The 18,346-nt window shown below is 39.6% G+C and overlaps 1 protein-coding gene across 6 annotated transcripts in view; it reads right to left on the reverse strand.

The window, feature by feature from the left end:
* The window catches only part of DCLRE1C (DNA cross-link repair 1C), a 57,171-nt gene that overhangs the window by 7,393 nt on the left and 31,432 nt on the right, over positions 1-18,346 (reverse strand). For 2 of the 6 annotated variants that reach the window (XM_054503179.2, XM_063669595.1), the window contains exons 12-14: positions 18,112-18,200; positions 14,847-14,941; positions 3,552-4,424 (exon numbers count right to left, since the gene is read on the reverse strand). In XM_054503179.2, the coding sequence (XP_054359154.1) occupies positions 3,552-4,424; positions 14,847-14,941; positions 18,112-18,200 (1,057 nt within the window). Of the gene's footprint in view, positions 1-3,400; positions 4,425-14,846; positions 14,942-16,984; positions 17,194-18,111; positions 18,201-18,346 lie in introns of those variants that run through there. The other 4 variants (XM_054503180.2, XM_063669596.1, XM_063669593.1 and 1 more) reach the window with 3 other exon arrangements.

The raw sequence follows: 18,346 nt of genomic DNA on the forward strand, positions 1-18,346 counted from the left end.
TACATAAGAGGATTGTGATACTTAATTAGTAATCTCAGGGTTTTTTCCCCCATATCTAAAATGTAGACAATACTTGTTTCTGTTTTAGTTCATCAATTTCTGTTAGCAAAATAAATTAGGTTGGGCATTTAATGTTCTATTTACCATGGCTTAGCTTTGTTTCTGTTTTACAGTCATTTCCGGTAAGACTATAAAAGGGGCAGAAAAATACTGATGTATTCACTACGTGCTAGCAAGATTAACCAAAGGTTTATATTCAATTGCTTGAAATGTTACTTTCCTTTTAAGATAGCTTATCATGGTTCATGCATTTGATACTACACTTGATCTTGGCCAAAAGGCCAAGGAGTGATGGTTCATGTATTTGAATATTAAAGGACGATTTGACACTTCGCTAGCGTAATGTGGATGAATACTTCAGAAATTTTTGAGCATTATCACTCACCAGGTATGTAAATATACTATGGTAAGTACTGCCTAGAAATGCAAAGGAATTTTAGAATTCAGAGCTGATATTCATTGACCAAGTCTTTTATGCCTTTTATATGTATTCATGTGCTTCTAATGAACCTGTCAGGTTGGTGTAAGGTAACAAGCTTAGACTGTTAAGATAATGTCAACATGCCAAGATCACCCAGTGAACTTTTTAAAGTATTTAATCTTAGGCTTCAGGCAGACTTTTTAAAAAACTAGTTTATACTATTTGAACATTTAAGTCCTGGAACTCTTCTCCAAGATAAATGTGGCTGACTGCTGAGTGTCTTCTGTGATATATCTTGGCATTTTGAAACTTCATGTTTTGGCTGGACACGGTAGCTCACGCCTGTAATCCCAGCACTTTGGGAGGCCAAGGCGGGTGGATCACCAGAGGTCAGGAGTTCAAGACCAGTCTGACCAATATGGTGAAACCCTGTCTCTACTAAAAATACAAAAATTAGCCAAGTGTGGCACACACCTGTAATCCCAGCTACTTGGGAGGCTGAGGCAGGAAAATCACTTGAACCCTGGAGGCTGAGGTTGCAGTGAGCTGAGATAGGGCCACTGCACTCCAGCCTGAGTGACAGAGACTCCATCTCGAAAAGTAAAAAATAAAAACTTCATGTTTCCTCTTGTAGCTTATGATTCTTGAAGTAAAAACCAAGTAGCTGCTACAATTAACCCTGCTCATGTTTATACTCTTTTGGAGAGACATCAGAGCATAGCAGTTAAGATAGATCATGGTCTCTGAAGCCAAACTGCCTGTGTTTGAATTCTGCCTGTGCCTCATAGCTATGTGAACTAACCTCTGTGCCTTTGTCTCCCCATTTGTACATGGGGATTAGAAATGTATCTACCTCAAAGGGTGGTTGTGAAAATTAAAGGAGTTTACATAGTCTGTAAAAAACTTAAGAGCATGATCAGAGTAAGCACCAAATATAATTTCTGGTAATCACTATCAGTTTCTTGATCACATCTGTTGTAGTTGTCTTAGCCCAATTCATTCAGCCAGCATTTATAATGCCAGACTCACATATAAAACAAACGTAACAGTATGTAATATTAATGTGATTATCAAATACCAGGAATATGTTCAGAGGAATGTTTACAGGCATTTTTTGAACAACCACTTTGGATCATAAGGTACACTGTTAAAACTAAGTTTTAGTTAACAGTGAATATATACAAATGTGTATAGTTATGTGTATACTAACTCTGAGTCTTGTTACCCTAGTTAGTCTGGTGGATCCAATACTTTTTGGTCTGATTGCCATGCAGCATCATGATAACGCATATCAAGTGTTAGTTTAACTGATCTGCAAATTGTTTTAAGTGGTGTCTCTGCTTTTGCTTCCATAATCTGTGAAATGTCAGAATAACAAAGTGTTCATGAATATCTGTTAAAACTTGTTAAAAATCCTCATACGTAACACAAAAGCCTAACACATTGATGGACTTCAAGAATGTTGAATGACTCACAGAATAACACATATACTTTAGTTTTTTTTTTTTATTTTTCTTGAGACGGGGTCTCGCTTTGTTGCCCAGGCAGGGCACAATCAGCTCACTGCAGTTTCAACCTCCTGGGCTCAATCCATCCTGCCACCTAAGCCTTCCAAATAGCTAGGACTACAGGTGCACACCACCATGCCTGGCTAACATTTTGTAGAGACAGGGTCTCCCTGTGTGTTGCCCAGGCTGGACTCAAAACCCTGAGCTCAAGCGAGCCTCCCAAAGTACTGGGATTGCAGACATGAGTTTACTGTGCCTGGCCACCATTTAATTCTTGAGCATTTTCTTTTATATTCTAATTGTCTGCTTCTAATTTTACCACCATATTCACATCAAGTTTAAGTGATTTAACATATTTGGGGATAAATAAGGTGCTGATTTTGTCTATAGCCATCAGTTTATCATAATAGATCCAAGTTTGTCAATTTAAATCAAGTGTGTTTATGATCAAAGATATGATCTATCATGCTGAATGTTCCATGTGTACTTCAGGAGATACATTCTGCTATTTTGGGGTGGTGTGTTCTATAAATGTCAATTTAATCCAGTCAGCTTATGATTTTCAGTTCTATATTCTTACTGATTAATGTATATATACTAGTTCTGTTTACTAAGTAGGGATGTTAATCCCTAGCTGTAATTGTGCATTAGTTTGTCTCTTTTCAGCTGTTTTAGCTTCATAAATTTTTGGAGCTGTTAGGTGCATATACATTTAGGATTATTTTGTCTTCTTGGTGAACTAGACCTTTTATCATTAGGAAACTGTCCATATAACTACTCCATCTTTAATTGTTTACATGGTCTTTTTTCCATCCTTTTAACCTATCACTTGAATTGACTTTCTTTATAGACAGCAGATCACTGGGTTATGTTGGTTTTTTCCCCCATATCTCTTGTCATTGATGTGCTTAGGCCATTTACATTTTATGTAATCATTGATACGTATGGGTTTAGTTCTACCCTTTTTTTTTTTTTTTTTTTTTTTGAGACAGAGTTTTGCTCTTGTTGCCCAGGCTGGAATGCAATGACACAATCTCAGCTCACTGCAACCACCACCTCCCAGGTTCAAGTGACTCTCCTGCCTTAGCCCCCTGAGTAGCTGGGATTACAGGCATGAGCCCCCGTGCCTGGCCTTTTTCTTTTTTAAACAGGGTCTTGCTCTGTCACCCAGACTGGAGGTGCAGTGGCACAGTCATGGCTCACTGCAGCCTCAATCTCCTGGGCTCAAGTGATCCTCTCACCTCAGCCTCCGAAGTAGCCCACCACTATGCCTGGCTTTTTTTTTTTTTTTTGTAAGTAGAGACACATTTCACTGTGTTGGCCAGGCTGGTGTCGAACTCCTGGGCTCAAGCGATTGCCCACCTCAAAGTGCTGGGATTACAAGTGTGAGCCACCACACCCAACCAGGTTATTTGAACATTTTTAAGTACTATATTTTCTCTATTGTAATATCGACTGTCATCTCTGTGCAGGTTTTTTAGTGGTTGCTCTAGGTTGAAGCGCTTTGAATTCTTAGATATCTGAGAGTGAGCATTTTCTTTTTTTGACTGCGATACTCTCACCGGTTGCCAGCTTCTCATATAAATATTGTAAATGCTCTCGTTTAGGTAACTCAGCTTCTGGAGTTGAGGGAACTTCAAAATCAGAAGAGCTCTGGGAATCTGCATTTGTGCTAAGATTTAGCAAACTTTTTTCCTCGGGTATATGTGTCTCACTGCTTAGAGTAGTTGGTTCTCCAGTACTAGGAACTATTGTCACATCTTGATCTCTGCTTTTCAAATCAGAGTAAGTATGCTTTGGGCAAATCACATTTTGTTCCATGAGAGAGGCAGGAATATTCTCTTTGATTGTTGGTCTGTAGTCAACTTTGTCCAAGGAAGTAATATCCCCACTGTTTCTCTCTTGGGAAGACAACAAAACAGTATCAGATTGGCTGTCCCAGCCTTGACTTCCTTGTTCTGTTATGTGTGTTGACTGGGAAGAATTCTGGGAGGAGATGTGAGTTGATTCTCCATCAGAGTCACTGAAAAGCTTTGGTGACTGAGATCCCCCTGCCTCTATGGAGGAAGGGAAGTTTTCCAAACGCTCATCTGTGATTTCATCATTTCTTTTAAAGAATACTTTCCACTGGGGTACATCCCCATCAGCCTTTTGCAGGTGAAGCACAGAGCCCAGATCTCCTTGCAGTGAAGCTGGGATTCCTACTTCTTCTTCACTTTCACTGTTGGATTCTTCACAATCTACAAAGTTTGTGAAACGAGAGCTCTGCATACTCTCCGCTCTGCAGCATCCTGGGGTTTGTCTCAGTTTTTCAGGCTGCTTTTCTGATACTACAGTCATTGAAAATACCTCAGGGTGAAGAGTTTCCTGGTATGGAACTTTGTGCCTTAAAGGTATTGGCAGAGGATCATCAAAGAGATAGTCATCCTCCTCCTCTGTGGGACAAACAAAACAGGTTTATAGGAAACAAGGCAAAGGGAGCCAATTTGTAGCATTTACCTATACTTTTAATTCTTGGAATTGCAAGGAATAGGGAGGCCACTCTTCTTCAAAGGGAAAAGATATTCTTGGGATATGCTGAACAATTTAACTACCATCCTTCAACTTTTTATAATAAATGCCAGACTGTCAGTGAGAATAGAGAGCAGTCACTCTGCTCTATATATAAGCCTGGCTGATCATTACAATCATATGCAAAACTTAAAAAAAAAAAAAAAAAAAAACAGGTTTCTGTATCTCATTCCAGACCTACTGAATCCCTGAAGAAGATAGGACCAAATAATTTGATTTTTGTTTTAAGTTCTACAGCTGATTTCTGTTCATCAGCCAGGTTTGCAAAGCCTGTGTGCTCTGCAAATAGTAGATGCTCAGTGGGTTGGCTGACTTAGGAAAATTAAATTGCTTTTTATTAAGGTTTTTCTTCTGTGAGCATCTTATTGACATGTTTTATGCAACAGGTTAAATCAACTTTAAAGCAAAATACTGAGTATGTGTCAAGAACTTAAAATTCAAAACGTTAATAAGCATGCTGTGTCAACAAATGTTCTTAAAATGAAAAAAGCCTTACTTGGAAAAACAAATATTTTCCCGTCTTCTAACAGTATCTAACCTAGGAAGGAAGTTAAATGCACCTGAGACTACCGTGTATGGCAACTTCTTGTTCTACTGCTGAATCTGGTGTTACAATAATCCACTTAAATGATGTGGCTAAACACTGCATTTTTAAGACACTAATATAAAGGACCATAGAGACCATTATCCAGCTCCCACGTTCCCAATGTGAAGCTAGGCCCAGAGAAAAGGGGGGTGCCAATACACACGACCCAACCTCATTCTTAAAAGGTTCAGCGTTATGACTTGTAACTGATCTTAGGGCTTAAGGTCACTAAGATATCTAACGGCTATATTTGGAATCATCCTAGACTGCAGAATGTAGATTTTAAGCCAAAGATTATTATGTATGTTTTAGGTCCCTCACTGCTATGCCAAAGTTGTTTTTTGAGTTTTATACAGTCACAGTTCAGCCTCTACCTCTCAGGCTCAGGAGATCCACCCCCATGCCCAGCTAATTTTTTTTAGACAGTGTTTCCCCTTGTTGCCGAGGTTGGTCTTGAACTCCTGCACTCAGGCAATCCACCCCCTCAGCCTCCCAAATTGCTGGAATTAGAGGCATGAGCCACTTTGCCTAGCCCAAAATTACCTTTTTATGAAGTATTTTTGTATGATCTCTAAGTTGAACAGTTTTGCGTTCCAAATCAGTGACTATCCGTGATCCCAAAAGACGTTTATCAAAAAGGAGTGTGGATTGGGTAGATGCATAAAAGGCACAAAAGATTAAAGGAAGAAAGGACTTTTGCTTCCAGGTAAGATGGAGTAACAGGGACTAGATTTAACCTCCCACTTGAAATAACCAAAAATCAGAAACTGCCTCTCAAGAAAATGGACATCAAGCAATTAAGGACAATGACATGTGAGAAATAAGACACAGATGAGTCCTATGATTGCCTGACTCACTGCTTCATAACAGATTCCAGTCAGGGAGGGAACATCTGGATAGAGCCCATGGGCATCCCTGATGTGAGGTGGAAATGGAACGTTGAAGAAATCAACATACCAGGAGTTTACAGAGCAGAAGACCGGAGAGGAGAGTGCTGCACACAAACTCTGAAAAGCTCCAGAGGCATCCCCACCACGTGTTCAGTGCACTAAGCAGCATATGCTTGTAAGGAAACTACCTGAAGCCAGGCAACAAATCACTCAAACAAAAGGAAAGAAAGTGCCCAGAACTCACTGTGCCAGGAGCAGTGCCTTGTCCTGGTCCCAACAGCCAGAGTGAAAAACCTCATGATCGGGCATTTGTAAAAGAACCAAGAAGAGCCTTGCCTCAGTAGTGGGGAAAATTAGCCATACACTAAATGCTACTCTGGTCCTACAATAACAAAGGTAAAAGACACGAAAATATCAAACTATAAACATGCTAACCGCATGCCAGAACAAAGCTCAAGAATGTTTTTACAAATCCAAAATTATGCAGGACCTAAAAAGGTAAAATTCAGAGTGTATGGCATTCAAAAACAAATTATCAGAAATTCAAGAAGCAGGAAAATACAATCAAAACTGACTGTAAAATTATGTAACATGGGAGTCAATTTTCATGATCTTGGATCAAACAAGTTTCTTAGATATGACACCAAAGCATATGCAATAAAAGAAAAAAATAGACAAATTTAACTTAAAATCTTTACAATTCAAGACACCATCAAGAAGGTGAAAAGACAAGTCTGGGAAAATATTTCCTAATCATGTCAGATAAAGGACTGATGCCAGACTTTAACTCTTACAACTCAATACGAAGGTCAATAATCCAGTTGAAATGGGGGCAAAAGATCAGAATAGACATTTCACGGAAGAAGTTACATAAATGGCCAATAAGCACGTGAAAAACAGTTCAACATTAGTCATTAGAGAAATGCAAATCAAAACTGCAGGGTACCACCATACACTAGGATGGCTATACTAAAAAAGACGGAAGTGTTAGCTAATATGTGAAGGAATTGGAATCTTTACATATCGTTGGAGAGAATGTAAAATGTATTCAGTTTGGGAATGTTTGGCAGTTCCTTGAAGTGTTAAAACAGATTGACCATATGTTACAAACTGAACGCTTCCTGTCAAAATTCATATGTGGAAGCCCTAAAGCCAGTGTGGCTGTTATCTGGAGATGGACCTCTAAGGAAATAATTAAGGTTAAACCGTCATAAGGCTGGAGCCTTGATCTGCCTAAGTGCTAGAATTACAGGCGTAAGCCACTGTGCCTGGCCTAATTTTTATTTTACTTTATTTTAAGCAGAGATAAGTTTTCACCATGTTGGCCAGGTTGGTCTTGAACTCCTGATCTCAGGTGATCCATCCGCCTCGGCCTCCCAAAGTGCTGGGATTATAGGCCTGAGCCACCACGCCTGGCCTCCTGTTTAAGCTACCTAGTATGTGTTATTTTCTTAGAGCAGCCCAAGCAAACTGTATGACTCCAAAATTCTACCCCCCACAAGAAATAAAACCCAAGGGAAAGATACGTAAAGACGTGGACACAAATTTTCATAGCATTATTATTTAAAAAGGGGAAGCAACCCAGAGATGTCCATCAGCTGGTGAGTGGATAAACAAAATGTTGTATGCCTGTACAATTGAATATTGGTTGGCAATAAAAAGGTATGAAGTACTGATACATGCCACATTATAGATGTACCTTGAAAACATAATGTGAAGTAAAAGCCAGGCACAAAATAGCACATGGTGTATAATTTTTTTTTCTTTTTGAGATGGAGTCTCGCTCTGTTGCCCACACTGGAGTGCAGTGGTGTGATCTCACTGCAAGCTCCGCCTCCTGGGTTCACGCCATTCTGCCTCAGCTGCCCTAATAGCTGGGACTACAGGCGCCTGCCACCACACCTGGCTAATTTGTGTTTTTAGTAGAGCTGGGGTTTCACCATATTAGCCAGGATGGTCTCGATCTCTCTGACCTCATGATCCACCCACCTTGGCCTCCTAAAGTGCTGGGATTATAGGCGTGAGCCACTGTGCCTGGCCAATAGCTGGGACTACATGCGCCCGTCACCACACCTGGCTAATTTTTTGTGTTTTTAGTAGAGATGGGGTTTCACCGTCTTAGCCAGGATGGTCTCGATCTCTCTGACCTCATGATCCACCCGCCTTGGCTGCCCAAAGTGCTGGGATTACAGGCGTGAGCCACTGTGCCTGGCCGTATGAGTTCTCTTATATGAAGTGTCCAGACAAACCATAGAGTAGTTGTGGCCTAAGGCTGGGAATAGTAATGGGGAGTGACTGGAAATAGACATAAAGTTTCTTTTTTGGGTAACAAAAATGTTCCAAAATTAGTGAGGATGATTGTACAATTCTGTTATACTAACAATCGTGGAATTTTTCACCTATAACGGATGAATTTATGGTATATCAATTATACTTCAATAAAGCTTAAAAAATAATTTTGTATTGTGGAGTTTATAAAGTTTATAACAGATAGAGAATGTATGACAATAACAGCACAGACTGGGAGAAGAGGAATGGAAATATACTGCTGTAACATTCCTATACCATACTTGGAGTAATGTATCATTTATCTTTTCACTCTGATATGTTAAAGATGTATACGGTCAGTCCTCTGTATCCACAGGTTCCACATCTGTGGATGTGACTGACCACAGATCAAACATATTTGGAAAAAAGCAAAAATTAAAATACAAAAAACACAAAAATAGATACAGTATAACTATTTACCAAGCATTTACACTGTATTAGGTATAAGTAATCCACAGATGATTTTAAGTATATGGGAGGATATGTGTAGGTTATATGCCAATCTAACACCGTTTAATATGACTTGAGCATCTGCAGATTTTGGTACTCTTGGGGGGCGGTCCTGGAACCAATCCCCCAAGGATACTAAGGAATGACTGCATTATAAGCCACTAAAATAAGAACTCAGTGAGTTACACAGCCAATAAGCCAACAAGAGATTAAACAGAATCAATCAGTAATTATTTGACCTGAAAGAAGGCCAAAAAAGAATAAACAAATGGAACAAATAGCAAGAGGATAAACTTAAACCTGACCATATCAATGGGTACCATAAAACTAAGTGGACTAACCACTGCAATTAAAGGCCAGAAAATACCAGATTGGCCATAAAAACATCCAACAACATACTGCTTACAAGAAACCCACTTTAAATATAAAGACTAGTTAAAAATACAGAGATGGAAAAAGATACATCAAGCCAACATTAATGAAAAGAAATCAAATGGCTCTAGTAAAGTTGATTGTAGAACTAAGAATGTTACCAGGGGATAGACTCATTTCCTAAAGATAAAGGTATCAATCCCTCAAGAGGATATAAGAATCTTAAACTTGTGTGTACCTATTAATAGTGCCTCAAATAGATGAAGCAAATGCCATTAGAACTAATCAAGGCAAAATAGGCAAGTCCACAATTACAACTGGAGATTTCAACACCCCTCTCTGGCAATAATTGATAGAACAAGAATGTGGAAGACCTGAACAACATTGTCAACTAACTTAACCTAATTGACATTTATAGAACACTTCATCCAACAACAGTAGTACATATATTTCTTTAAAGTACACATTAAACATTTACCAGGTTTAATGTGTAAATTGGTCCACAATTGATGGTCCATAAATATTCTGGACCATAAATCTCAAAAGTACAAGGCCAGGCGTGGTGGCTCACGCCTGTAATCCCATTTGAGGAGGCAGGTGGATCACCTGAGGTCAGGAGTTCGAGACCAGCCTGGCCAACATGGCAAAACCCTGTGGCTACTAAAAATACAAAACTAGCCAGGTATGGTGGCGTGAGCCTGTAATTCCAGCTACTTCGGATGCTGACACAGGAGAATCACTTGAACCTGGGAGGCAGAGGTTGCAATGAGCCAAGATTGTACGACTGCACTCCAGCCTGGGCAACAGAATCCGTCTCATTTAAAAAAAAAAAAAAAAAAAAAGTCATACAAAGTATGTTCTCTAACCACAATAACATTAAATAAGATAACAGAATGATCTCTGGGAAGTCCTCCAAAATTCAGAAACTAGTAACAAATTTCTAAATAACCCATGTGTCAAAGAAAAAAAGTCAAAGGAAAAATTAAAAAATGTTTTGAATGACAATGAAAACAAGACAAATTTGTGGGATGCTGCTAAAGAGGGAAAATTATAGCACTAAATGCCTACATTAGAAAATAAGGTCTCAAATCAATGACCTCAGCTTCCATATTAAGAAACTCAAAAATGAAAAGCAAATAAAATTCCAAGTAAGCAGATAAAATAAAGATCAGAGTGGAATTCAATGAAATAGAAAACTACCCCATGCCAAAAAAAAAGAGAGAAAAGGAAAATAAAACCAAAAACTTCTTATTTGAGAAGATCAGTAAAACTGGTAAACCTCTAGCTAGACTAATCAAGAAAAAAATGAGAGAAGACACAAAATACTAATATCAGGAGCAAGAGGGTTAATATCAGTAGATTCTACAGATAGTAAAATAATAAATATTAAGAACACATTTATGCTAAAAAATTAAGCAACATGGATAAGACAAATTCTTTGACAGATTCAAGTTACCAAAGTTAACTCAATTAAAAAAAGTTACCTGAATAGTCTTATGCCTATTAAAGAAATCACATTTGTAGTTAAAAAAAAAAAAAAACCTTCCCACAAAGAAAACTCCTGTCCCACCCAGATGGCTTCACTGGTAAATTCTACCAGTCATTTAAGAAAGATATAATGCCAATCCTTGAAAAATTTTTCCAGAGACTGAGAATAAACACCTCACAACAATGAGGCCAGCAGTATCCTGATACCAAAACCACACAATTACAAGGAAAAGACAAAACTCCAGACCAATATCCCTTCTGAATGCAAATGAGAAAATTTTTACCATAATACTTAAAAAGGATAATATGCCATGACTAAGTGGGATTAGAGAAATGCAAGTTTGGTTTAACACTCAAAAATCAGTGTATGTCACCATATTAACAGAGTATAAAGAAAAACAATATGATCATCTCAATAAATACAGAAAAAGCGTTAGACAAAACCCATTATCCATTGTTGATATCTCTCCACCTACCAAGAAGAGAAGGGAAGTAATTCTGCCTGACACAAAGCCTTTACTTATCATTATACTTAATGGTGAAAGAATGAACTTAATGGTGAAACAATGCTTTCTCCTTGAGATTGGGAACAAGGCAGTGACACCCGCTCTTGCCACTTGTTTCACACTGTAGTGGTAGTCTAGACAAGAAAGAGAAAAACATCCTGGCTGAAAAGGAAGAAGCAAAACTGCCTATATACACAAACAACAGTGATAATCTTATATAGAAACTGCAATGGAATCTACAAGAAAAGGCACTAGAACTGATACGTGAGATTAGCAAGGTTGCAGGATACAAGATCAAAAATCAATTGCACAGGTTGCGTTGCATATCCCTAATCCAAAAGTCTGACATCTGAACTACAAAGGAAATCCTTATTGCAGCATTTTAGATTTTCTGATTAAAGAGGTTCAACCACTAAATGCAAATGCAAATGTTCCAAAATTCAAAAAAGTCCAAAATCCAAAACACTTCTGGTCCCAAGCATTCTGAATAAGGGACACTCAGCCTATATTTCTATATACTAACAACAATCAATCAGGAATTGAAACTTAAAAAATAATACCATGTGCAACAGTATCCCCCAAAATGAAATACTTAGGGATTGATTTACACAGACTTATACACTGGAAATCATAAAACACTGCTGAGAGAAATTAGAGAAGACTTAAATAAACTGAGAGGTATACCATGTTCATGGATCTGAAAATTCACTATTGTTAAGATGCCAGTTCTTGCCAAATTGATCAACAGATAAAACAATCCTCATCAAAACCTCAGGAGAGGACATTTTTGTACAAATTGGCATATGATTCTAAAATTCATATGGAAATGCAGAGGACCTAGGATAACCAAAACAACTTTGAAAATGAACAAAGCTGGAAAACTTAAAGCACCTGACTTCAAGATTTACGAAGCTACAGTAATCAAGATAGGTGATATTGGTGTCAAGATAGAGATTATGGAATATAAGAGAGAATCCAGAAAATAATCTCCACATATCTTGTAAATTGACTCTCAACAAAAGTGCTAAAGCAATTCAGTGAATAAAGATAGTGTTTCCAACAAATGGTTTAAGAACATTTGGATATCCATACACACACACACACACACACACACACACACACAAAATTACCTGGGGTCTACATTTGAACCATATTTTTAAAAACAAAAATGAATCACAGATCTAAATGTACAACCTAAAATTGTGACAACTTCTAGCAGAAAACAGGAGAAAATATTTATGTCTTTGGGTCAAAGATTTCTTAGATATGATACAAAAAAATAAAAATTGATAAATTCACTTAATCAAAATTTAAAATTTCTGCTCTTCAAAATACTCTGCTAAAAAGATTGAAAAGATTACCTACAGAGTAGAAGAAAATCTTTGTATACACCTGATACATTTAAAAAAACAAAACAAAAAACTTGTATCCAGAAACTTAGGAAAACTTAGTAATATGATGGGTGCAGTGGCTCATGCATGTAATTCCAGCACTTTAGGAGGCCAAGGCAAGCAGATTGCTTGAGCTCAGGAGTCTGAGACCAGCTTGGGCAACATGGTGAAACTCCATGTCTACAAAAAATATAAAAATTAGCCAGGCATGGTGGCATGTGCCTGTACTACTTGGGAGGCTGAAGTGGGAGGATCGCTTGAGCTTGGGAGGTTGAGGTTGCATGGGAGGCTGAAGTGGGAGGATTGCTTGAGCTTGGGAGGTTGAGGTTGCAGTGAGCTGTGATCGTGCCATTGTACTCCAGCCTGGGTGACAGCAAGACTGTCTCAAAACAAAACAAACCCAACAATTTAAAAATGAGTAAAGAATAGACACTTCACCAGTGAAGATACATGGATGGCAAATACGCACATTAAAAGATGCACAACCTTGCTAGTCATTAGAGAAATGCAAATTAAAACCACAAAGAGCTATCACTACACACCTATTAGGATATTTAAAATTAAAAAGTCTAACCATACCAAGTATTGGCAACGATGTGGAGCAACCAAACTCTCATACACTTCTCCTGGGAACACAAAATGGTCAAACCACTTTGGAAAACATTTTGGCAGTTTCTTAAAGATACAGCTACCATATGACCCATTCTTAGGTGTGAAAGCCTACGTCCATACAAAAGTTTGTACATGAATGTTCATAGCAGCTTTCTTTTTAATAAGAAAGACACTGGAAACAACCCAAAAATACATCAACAGGTGAATGGATCAGCAACTTGTGGTATATCCCTGAGGTGGCCTACTCCTTATCAATAAAAGAGGGTGAACTATTGATACATGCAACAACATGAATGAATCTCTGATGCACTGAATAAAATAACCCAGACATACTATATGATTGTATTTATATGAAATTCTAGAACATGCAAACTATAGTGACAGAAGGCAGATCAGTGGCTGCCTTGGCATGGGTGAGAACAGGAGGGAGTTACAAAGGGGCATAAGAAAACTTGAAGGTGATAATTTCAGTATCTTAATTGTAGTCATGGTTTCTCAAGTATATGCATATACAAAAAATTTATCAAATTGTATACCTTAATGTGCAGTTTATATCAATTATACCTCAGGAAAGCTGTTTTGGTTTTTTTTTGTTTTTTTGTTTTTAAAAAAAAACCTTAGTAAATTTGTAAGGATTAGAGGATGCATTACATAATAGAGTTAATATTTGAAATTAATGGAACTGTTTTTCTAAAACCTTTTAATTATTGAAACAAAAACAAATGTGGTTTTTTTTGGGGCACCAGTAATAGGCTTACTATATCAGTCTTAGAATTGTCATCTAAATGTTTTAAAATTAGATTCTCCATGAGCAGAAATGCAGAAGCAGAGATGAGAGAGACAGGCCTAGATTAGAATCCCAGGCCCATCACTTACTTCTTGCTAGTCCTTAGGGACTTAAGTCTCTAAACTTCAGTTTCCTCATCATTATAATTGGGATGGTACCCCTTGTAAGTTTGTTTAGAGGCTTATCTATAACATATGTAAGGGACCTAGCACAATACCTGCCATTAATAGGTGTTCAAAAAATAGTATCATCATTATCTCGTGTGTTTTGGTCAAGTATTTACTGCATGGCAGAGTAACTGACTTTCCACCAAAGGAATGAAAATCAAGAATCCTAACCACCAAATAGGGCTGCTGGAAAGCCCCAGAGCTTTGCTCAGAATCTAACGTTCTGCTGACTACTGCAGAGCTTACCTCTGTCCTTCACTAGAAAAATCAAAGTAGCAATGAAAGAAGGTACAAAGTATAGAGAAAAATCCTTCTGTATAAACACTACTGATCAATTTGATCAGAAATGATGATGAGAAATGTCCATTATCAGCATTTACTAGTATCTTAAGAAAATGTTCAAGGATAACAAACCAGCCTCTCTTTATGGCCTCTACTGATCTTAGGGTGTATTTCCAGAAAGCTGAGAACACCACACACGATGGCACCGTTTTCACCACTTGTTTTAACCCAGAGAAGGAGAGCAGACTCCTGATTTTACAGGCTGAAGACAGGAAGGCAAAGTACTTCCTGAGACCATGTGTCAAGTCTGACCTGTGGTGGGTCCCAGGTCCACTCTGCCCAAGGCCACTTCCCCCAGACCCAAGCTCCCTGGAAAGCAGTGTTTGCAGGGGGCCCACCCCTCTGAACCCAGGACCATTTTTCTAACCTGAGTCTCGGTGGACTGTTCTAGCTCTCTTCAGTTTTCCCAGTGGTTTATACTTTGGCTCCATACTTTGGGAAGACCGGCATAAAGGCTTTAAGCTGAAATGAATCAGAATATTTGATTTTTCCTTTTGGGGAAGTTGTTAGAAGGTAGACATCATTGATAGTGTTACAAATTTTTTTGTTTTTGTTTTTTGATTTCTTGGATCCCTGTGTTTTTAACAAAATCTTGACCATAAGGGAAATCACACAACTACTCTGGAGGATTGAAAAGCAGTTCTAAACTGATTTCATAGTTAAAAATCACTTTGACATAATAAAGTGGCAAATATAAGCAATTAAATGCAACCTGGTTGATGTTTATCTTATTGTTACATCAGTAGACTAAGGCAAAACTTAGATCTTTGCTCTTGCAATGCAAAAAAGCAGGTCCCTATCCTGAAAACCTATTAATACAGTGACATCCTCTGGCATTCGGGATACAATATAACTAGCTGCTTCTCCTTCCCTGTTCAGCAGCGTTTACTTATATCTCACAGGAATCTCCACAAATTTATCTTGTCATTCTAGGTCCTTAGGCTGAAAGCTAAGACAAAGTGGAGATAAAATACAAAAAGGCAGAGAAATAAGATTTGAAGACGTCCTACCCCTTTTGAAGGCCTCACTGCCAACTGCCTCCTCCTGGCAGATTCCGGGAAGCCTTTAGGATGATCTACAACATACCATTTGAACAGGGCCATGAGGTGCCCAACCTGAAACTTTTTTACAGCCACCCCCATTTTACATCCTCGCCCCTGTTCCCACAGCTGTTCTCTGGATCCATCCCCTTCAACCTTTCCAGGAGTTCTGATCCATTACTGTGTCTCTTTACATCATTTCAGCTATTCTCCTGGGATAACTTTGCAAAGTAAGGTCGTCTTCCCCCACCTACCTACAACAGAATTGTCTGCTAGAAATGAAGGATGGGGGCCGGGTGCAGTGGCTCATGCCTGGAATCCCAGCACTTTGGGAGGCCAAGGCAGGTGGATCATTTGAGGTCAGGAATTCAAGACCAGCCTGGCCAACATGGTGAGACCCCGTCTCTACTAAAAATACAAAAATTAGCCAGGTGTGGTGGTGGGCGCCTATAATCCCAACTACTCACAAGGCTTGAGGCAGAAGAATCGCTTGAACCCGAGAGGCGGAGTTTGCAGTGAGCCGAGGTTGCACCACTGCACTCCAGCCTGGGTGACAGAGCCAGACTCTGTCTCAAAAAAACGAACAAAAAAAAGATGGAGGATGAGGAATGAATATGCATTTTAACAAGCACCTCGGCCGGGCGCGGTGGCTCACGTCTGTAATCCCAGCACTTTGGGAGGCCGAGGTGGGCGGATCACGAGGTCAGGAGATTGAGACCATCCTGGCTAACATGGTGAAACCCCGTCTCTACTAAAAATACAAAAAATTAGCCGGGCGTGGTCGTGGGCGCCTGTAGTCCCAGCTACTCGGGAGGCTGAGGCAGGAGAATGGTGTGAACCTGGGATGGGGAGCTTGCAGTGAGCCAAGATCGTGCCACTGCACTCCAACCTGGGTGACAGAACGAGACTCCATCTCAAAAAAAGAAAAAAAAAAAAACAAGCACCTCAAGTGATTCCTAAACACGTCCAAGTTTATGTATATTCAAGTTTAGTTCTACAGGCATATTTAAGTCTCAGCTATTTTAAGATCAAGCCTCCTGATTCTGTTGCCTCCTACTGCCATCTTGTCTCTAACTTTCCCTTCACTGTCAAACTTTTTATATAGTCTGTCCTCAGTATTTTCCATTTCCTCACTTTTTACCCATTTCTCAACTGAAATCTGGCTTGTAACTCACAAGTCTACTGAATTGCTCTCACTGAGCACACACAAATGACCTAATTACCAAGGAAACGGGACACCTGGTAGTCCCCATATTATGTGACTTCTCAAGACACTCCATGGGCACCCTCTGCTTACCCTTCCCTTTGCTCTCATCCCGCTGTCTGGGCCACTCTCTCCTTCTTGGCCCAGCTCCTCCTCCTTCACTTCTCCCTTGAATGTGCTGCCCAGGGTGCTGGCCTCAGCTCTGTGATCCCTCCTCCCACTCCTGGTGACTTCTTCTGTTCTCATGGTTTTAGTTCTCACCTGCACTGCCAACTCCAATTCTGTGTCTCCAACCCAGACCTCTCTCCAGAGATTCTCCATCCTCCTTTCCATCGACATCTGCAAGCCTGGTCCTGTATGTCCTCATCGGGGTCTGCGAAGCAGATTCCCTGACACGGGGCCTCATTCCTTCTGCACCCATCGAGCTTGTGTGCTGCCTTTGCACCTGGCCTCTCCGTGAGACTGGAACTCTGCTAGGACAGGGTGTGTCTTAGGCAACTTGGAACCCAAGCTCCATTCCCACCATATGGCTGGCACTAAAGAAATCATTCATGGGCCGGGTGCAGTGGCTCATGCCTGTAATCCCAACACTTTGGGAGGCTGAGACAGGTGGATCACTTGAGCTCGGGAGTTCGAGGCCATCCTGGTCAACATGGCAAAACCTTGTCTCTACTAAAAATACAAAAATTAGCCGGGCGTGATGGCATGCACCTATAGTCCCAGCTACTCGGGAGGCTGAGGCAGGAGAATCGCTTGAACCCAGGAGGTGGAGGTTGCAATAAGCCGAGATCACGCCACTGCACTCCAGCCTGGGTGACAGAGTGAGACCCTGTCTAAAAAAAAAAAAAAAAAAAAAAAAAAAATCATTCATGAATGCATAAATGAAACCCAAAGAAGAGGTAAGAAAATGGTAATATTGTAGTAAAAGACATCCATGAATACGATTGCACCTCTCCTTTGACTTCATTTATCCATTCAGTAGACACTTGACGACCTACTTGGCATGGTACTAGGTGCTTTTCTTATACTATCTCCCTGTATCATCTCTTTCTTTTTTGAGAAGACCAACAAGTAGCCATCAATATTCCTATTTTGCTGATTCAGAATGACTAGCTCAGAGAAGTGATCTGGCCAAGCTCACACCGCACTGTTAGTGAGTGGTGGAGCTGGGTTGCAACCCAGGAGAAGCTGACAACACTACCTATACCTTCTGCCACACTGTTGAACTAAAGCAAACACTCCAGGAAAAAATGGAAATAAGTATCAGTTCAGAAATGTCCCAACAGAAACAGATTCTAGATTTGTAAACATTCAGGCAAACTCTCCTTTGTGTCCTAGCCAAGAGCCACCAAGGGAGATGCCAAGTCCCACAACCAGTGACTACTCACATTTCGACAACTTTATCCATAGTTGTGCCAACTGGAATGACATTTGGATATGCGTTCACAGGACAGAGGTAGCTCAAGAAATCTTTAATCTAGAAAAAGGAAAATCACATGGATCAACAATCTCTACGATGAAACAGGTTGTTAGGGGAGATAAAGGGAGGCTGGGGAAAGAGAAGCAGAACTCTCTTATGGCTGTGGTTCTCAATGCTGCCTGCACGTGGGGATCACCAGGGAC

The sequence above is a fragment of the Pongo pygmaeus genome, chromosome 8, assembly GCF_028885625.2.
Source record: "Pongo pygmaeus isolate AG05252 chromosome 8, NHGRI_mPonPyg2-v2.0_pri, whole genome shotgun sequence".
Taxonomy (NCBI): Eukaryota; Metazoa; Chordata; class Mammalia; order Primates; family Hominidae; genus Pongo; species Pongo pygmaeus.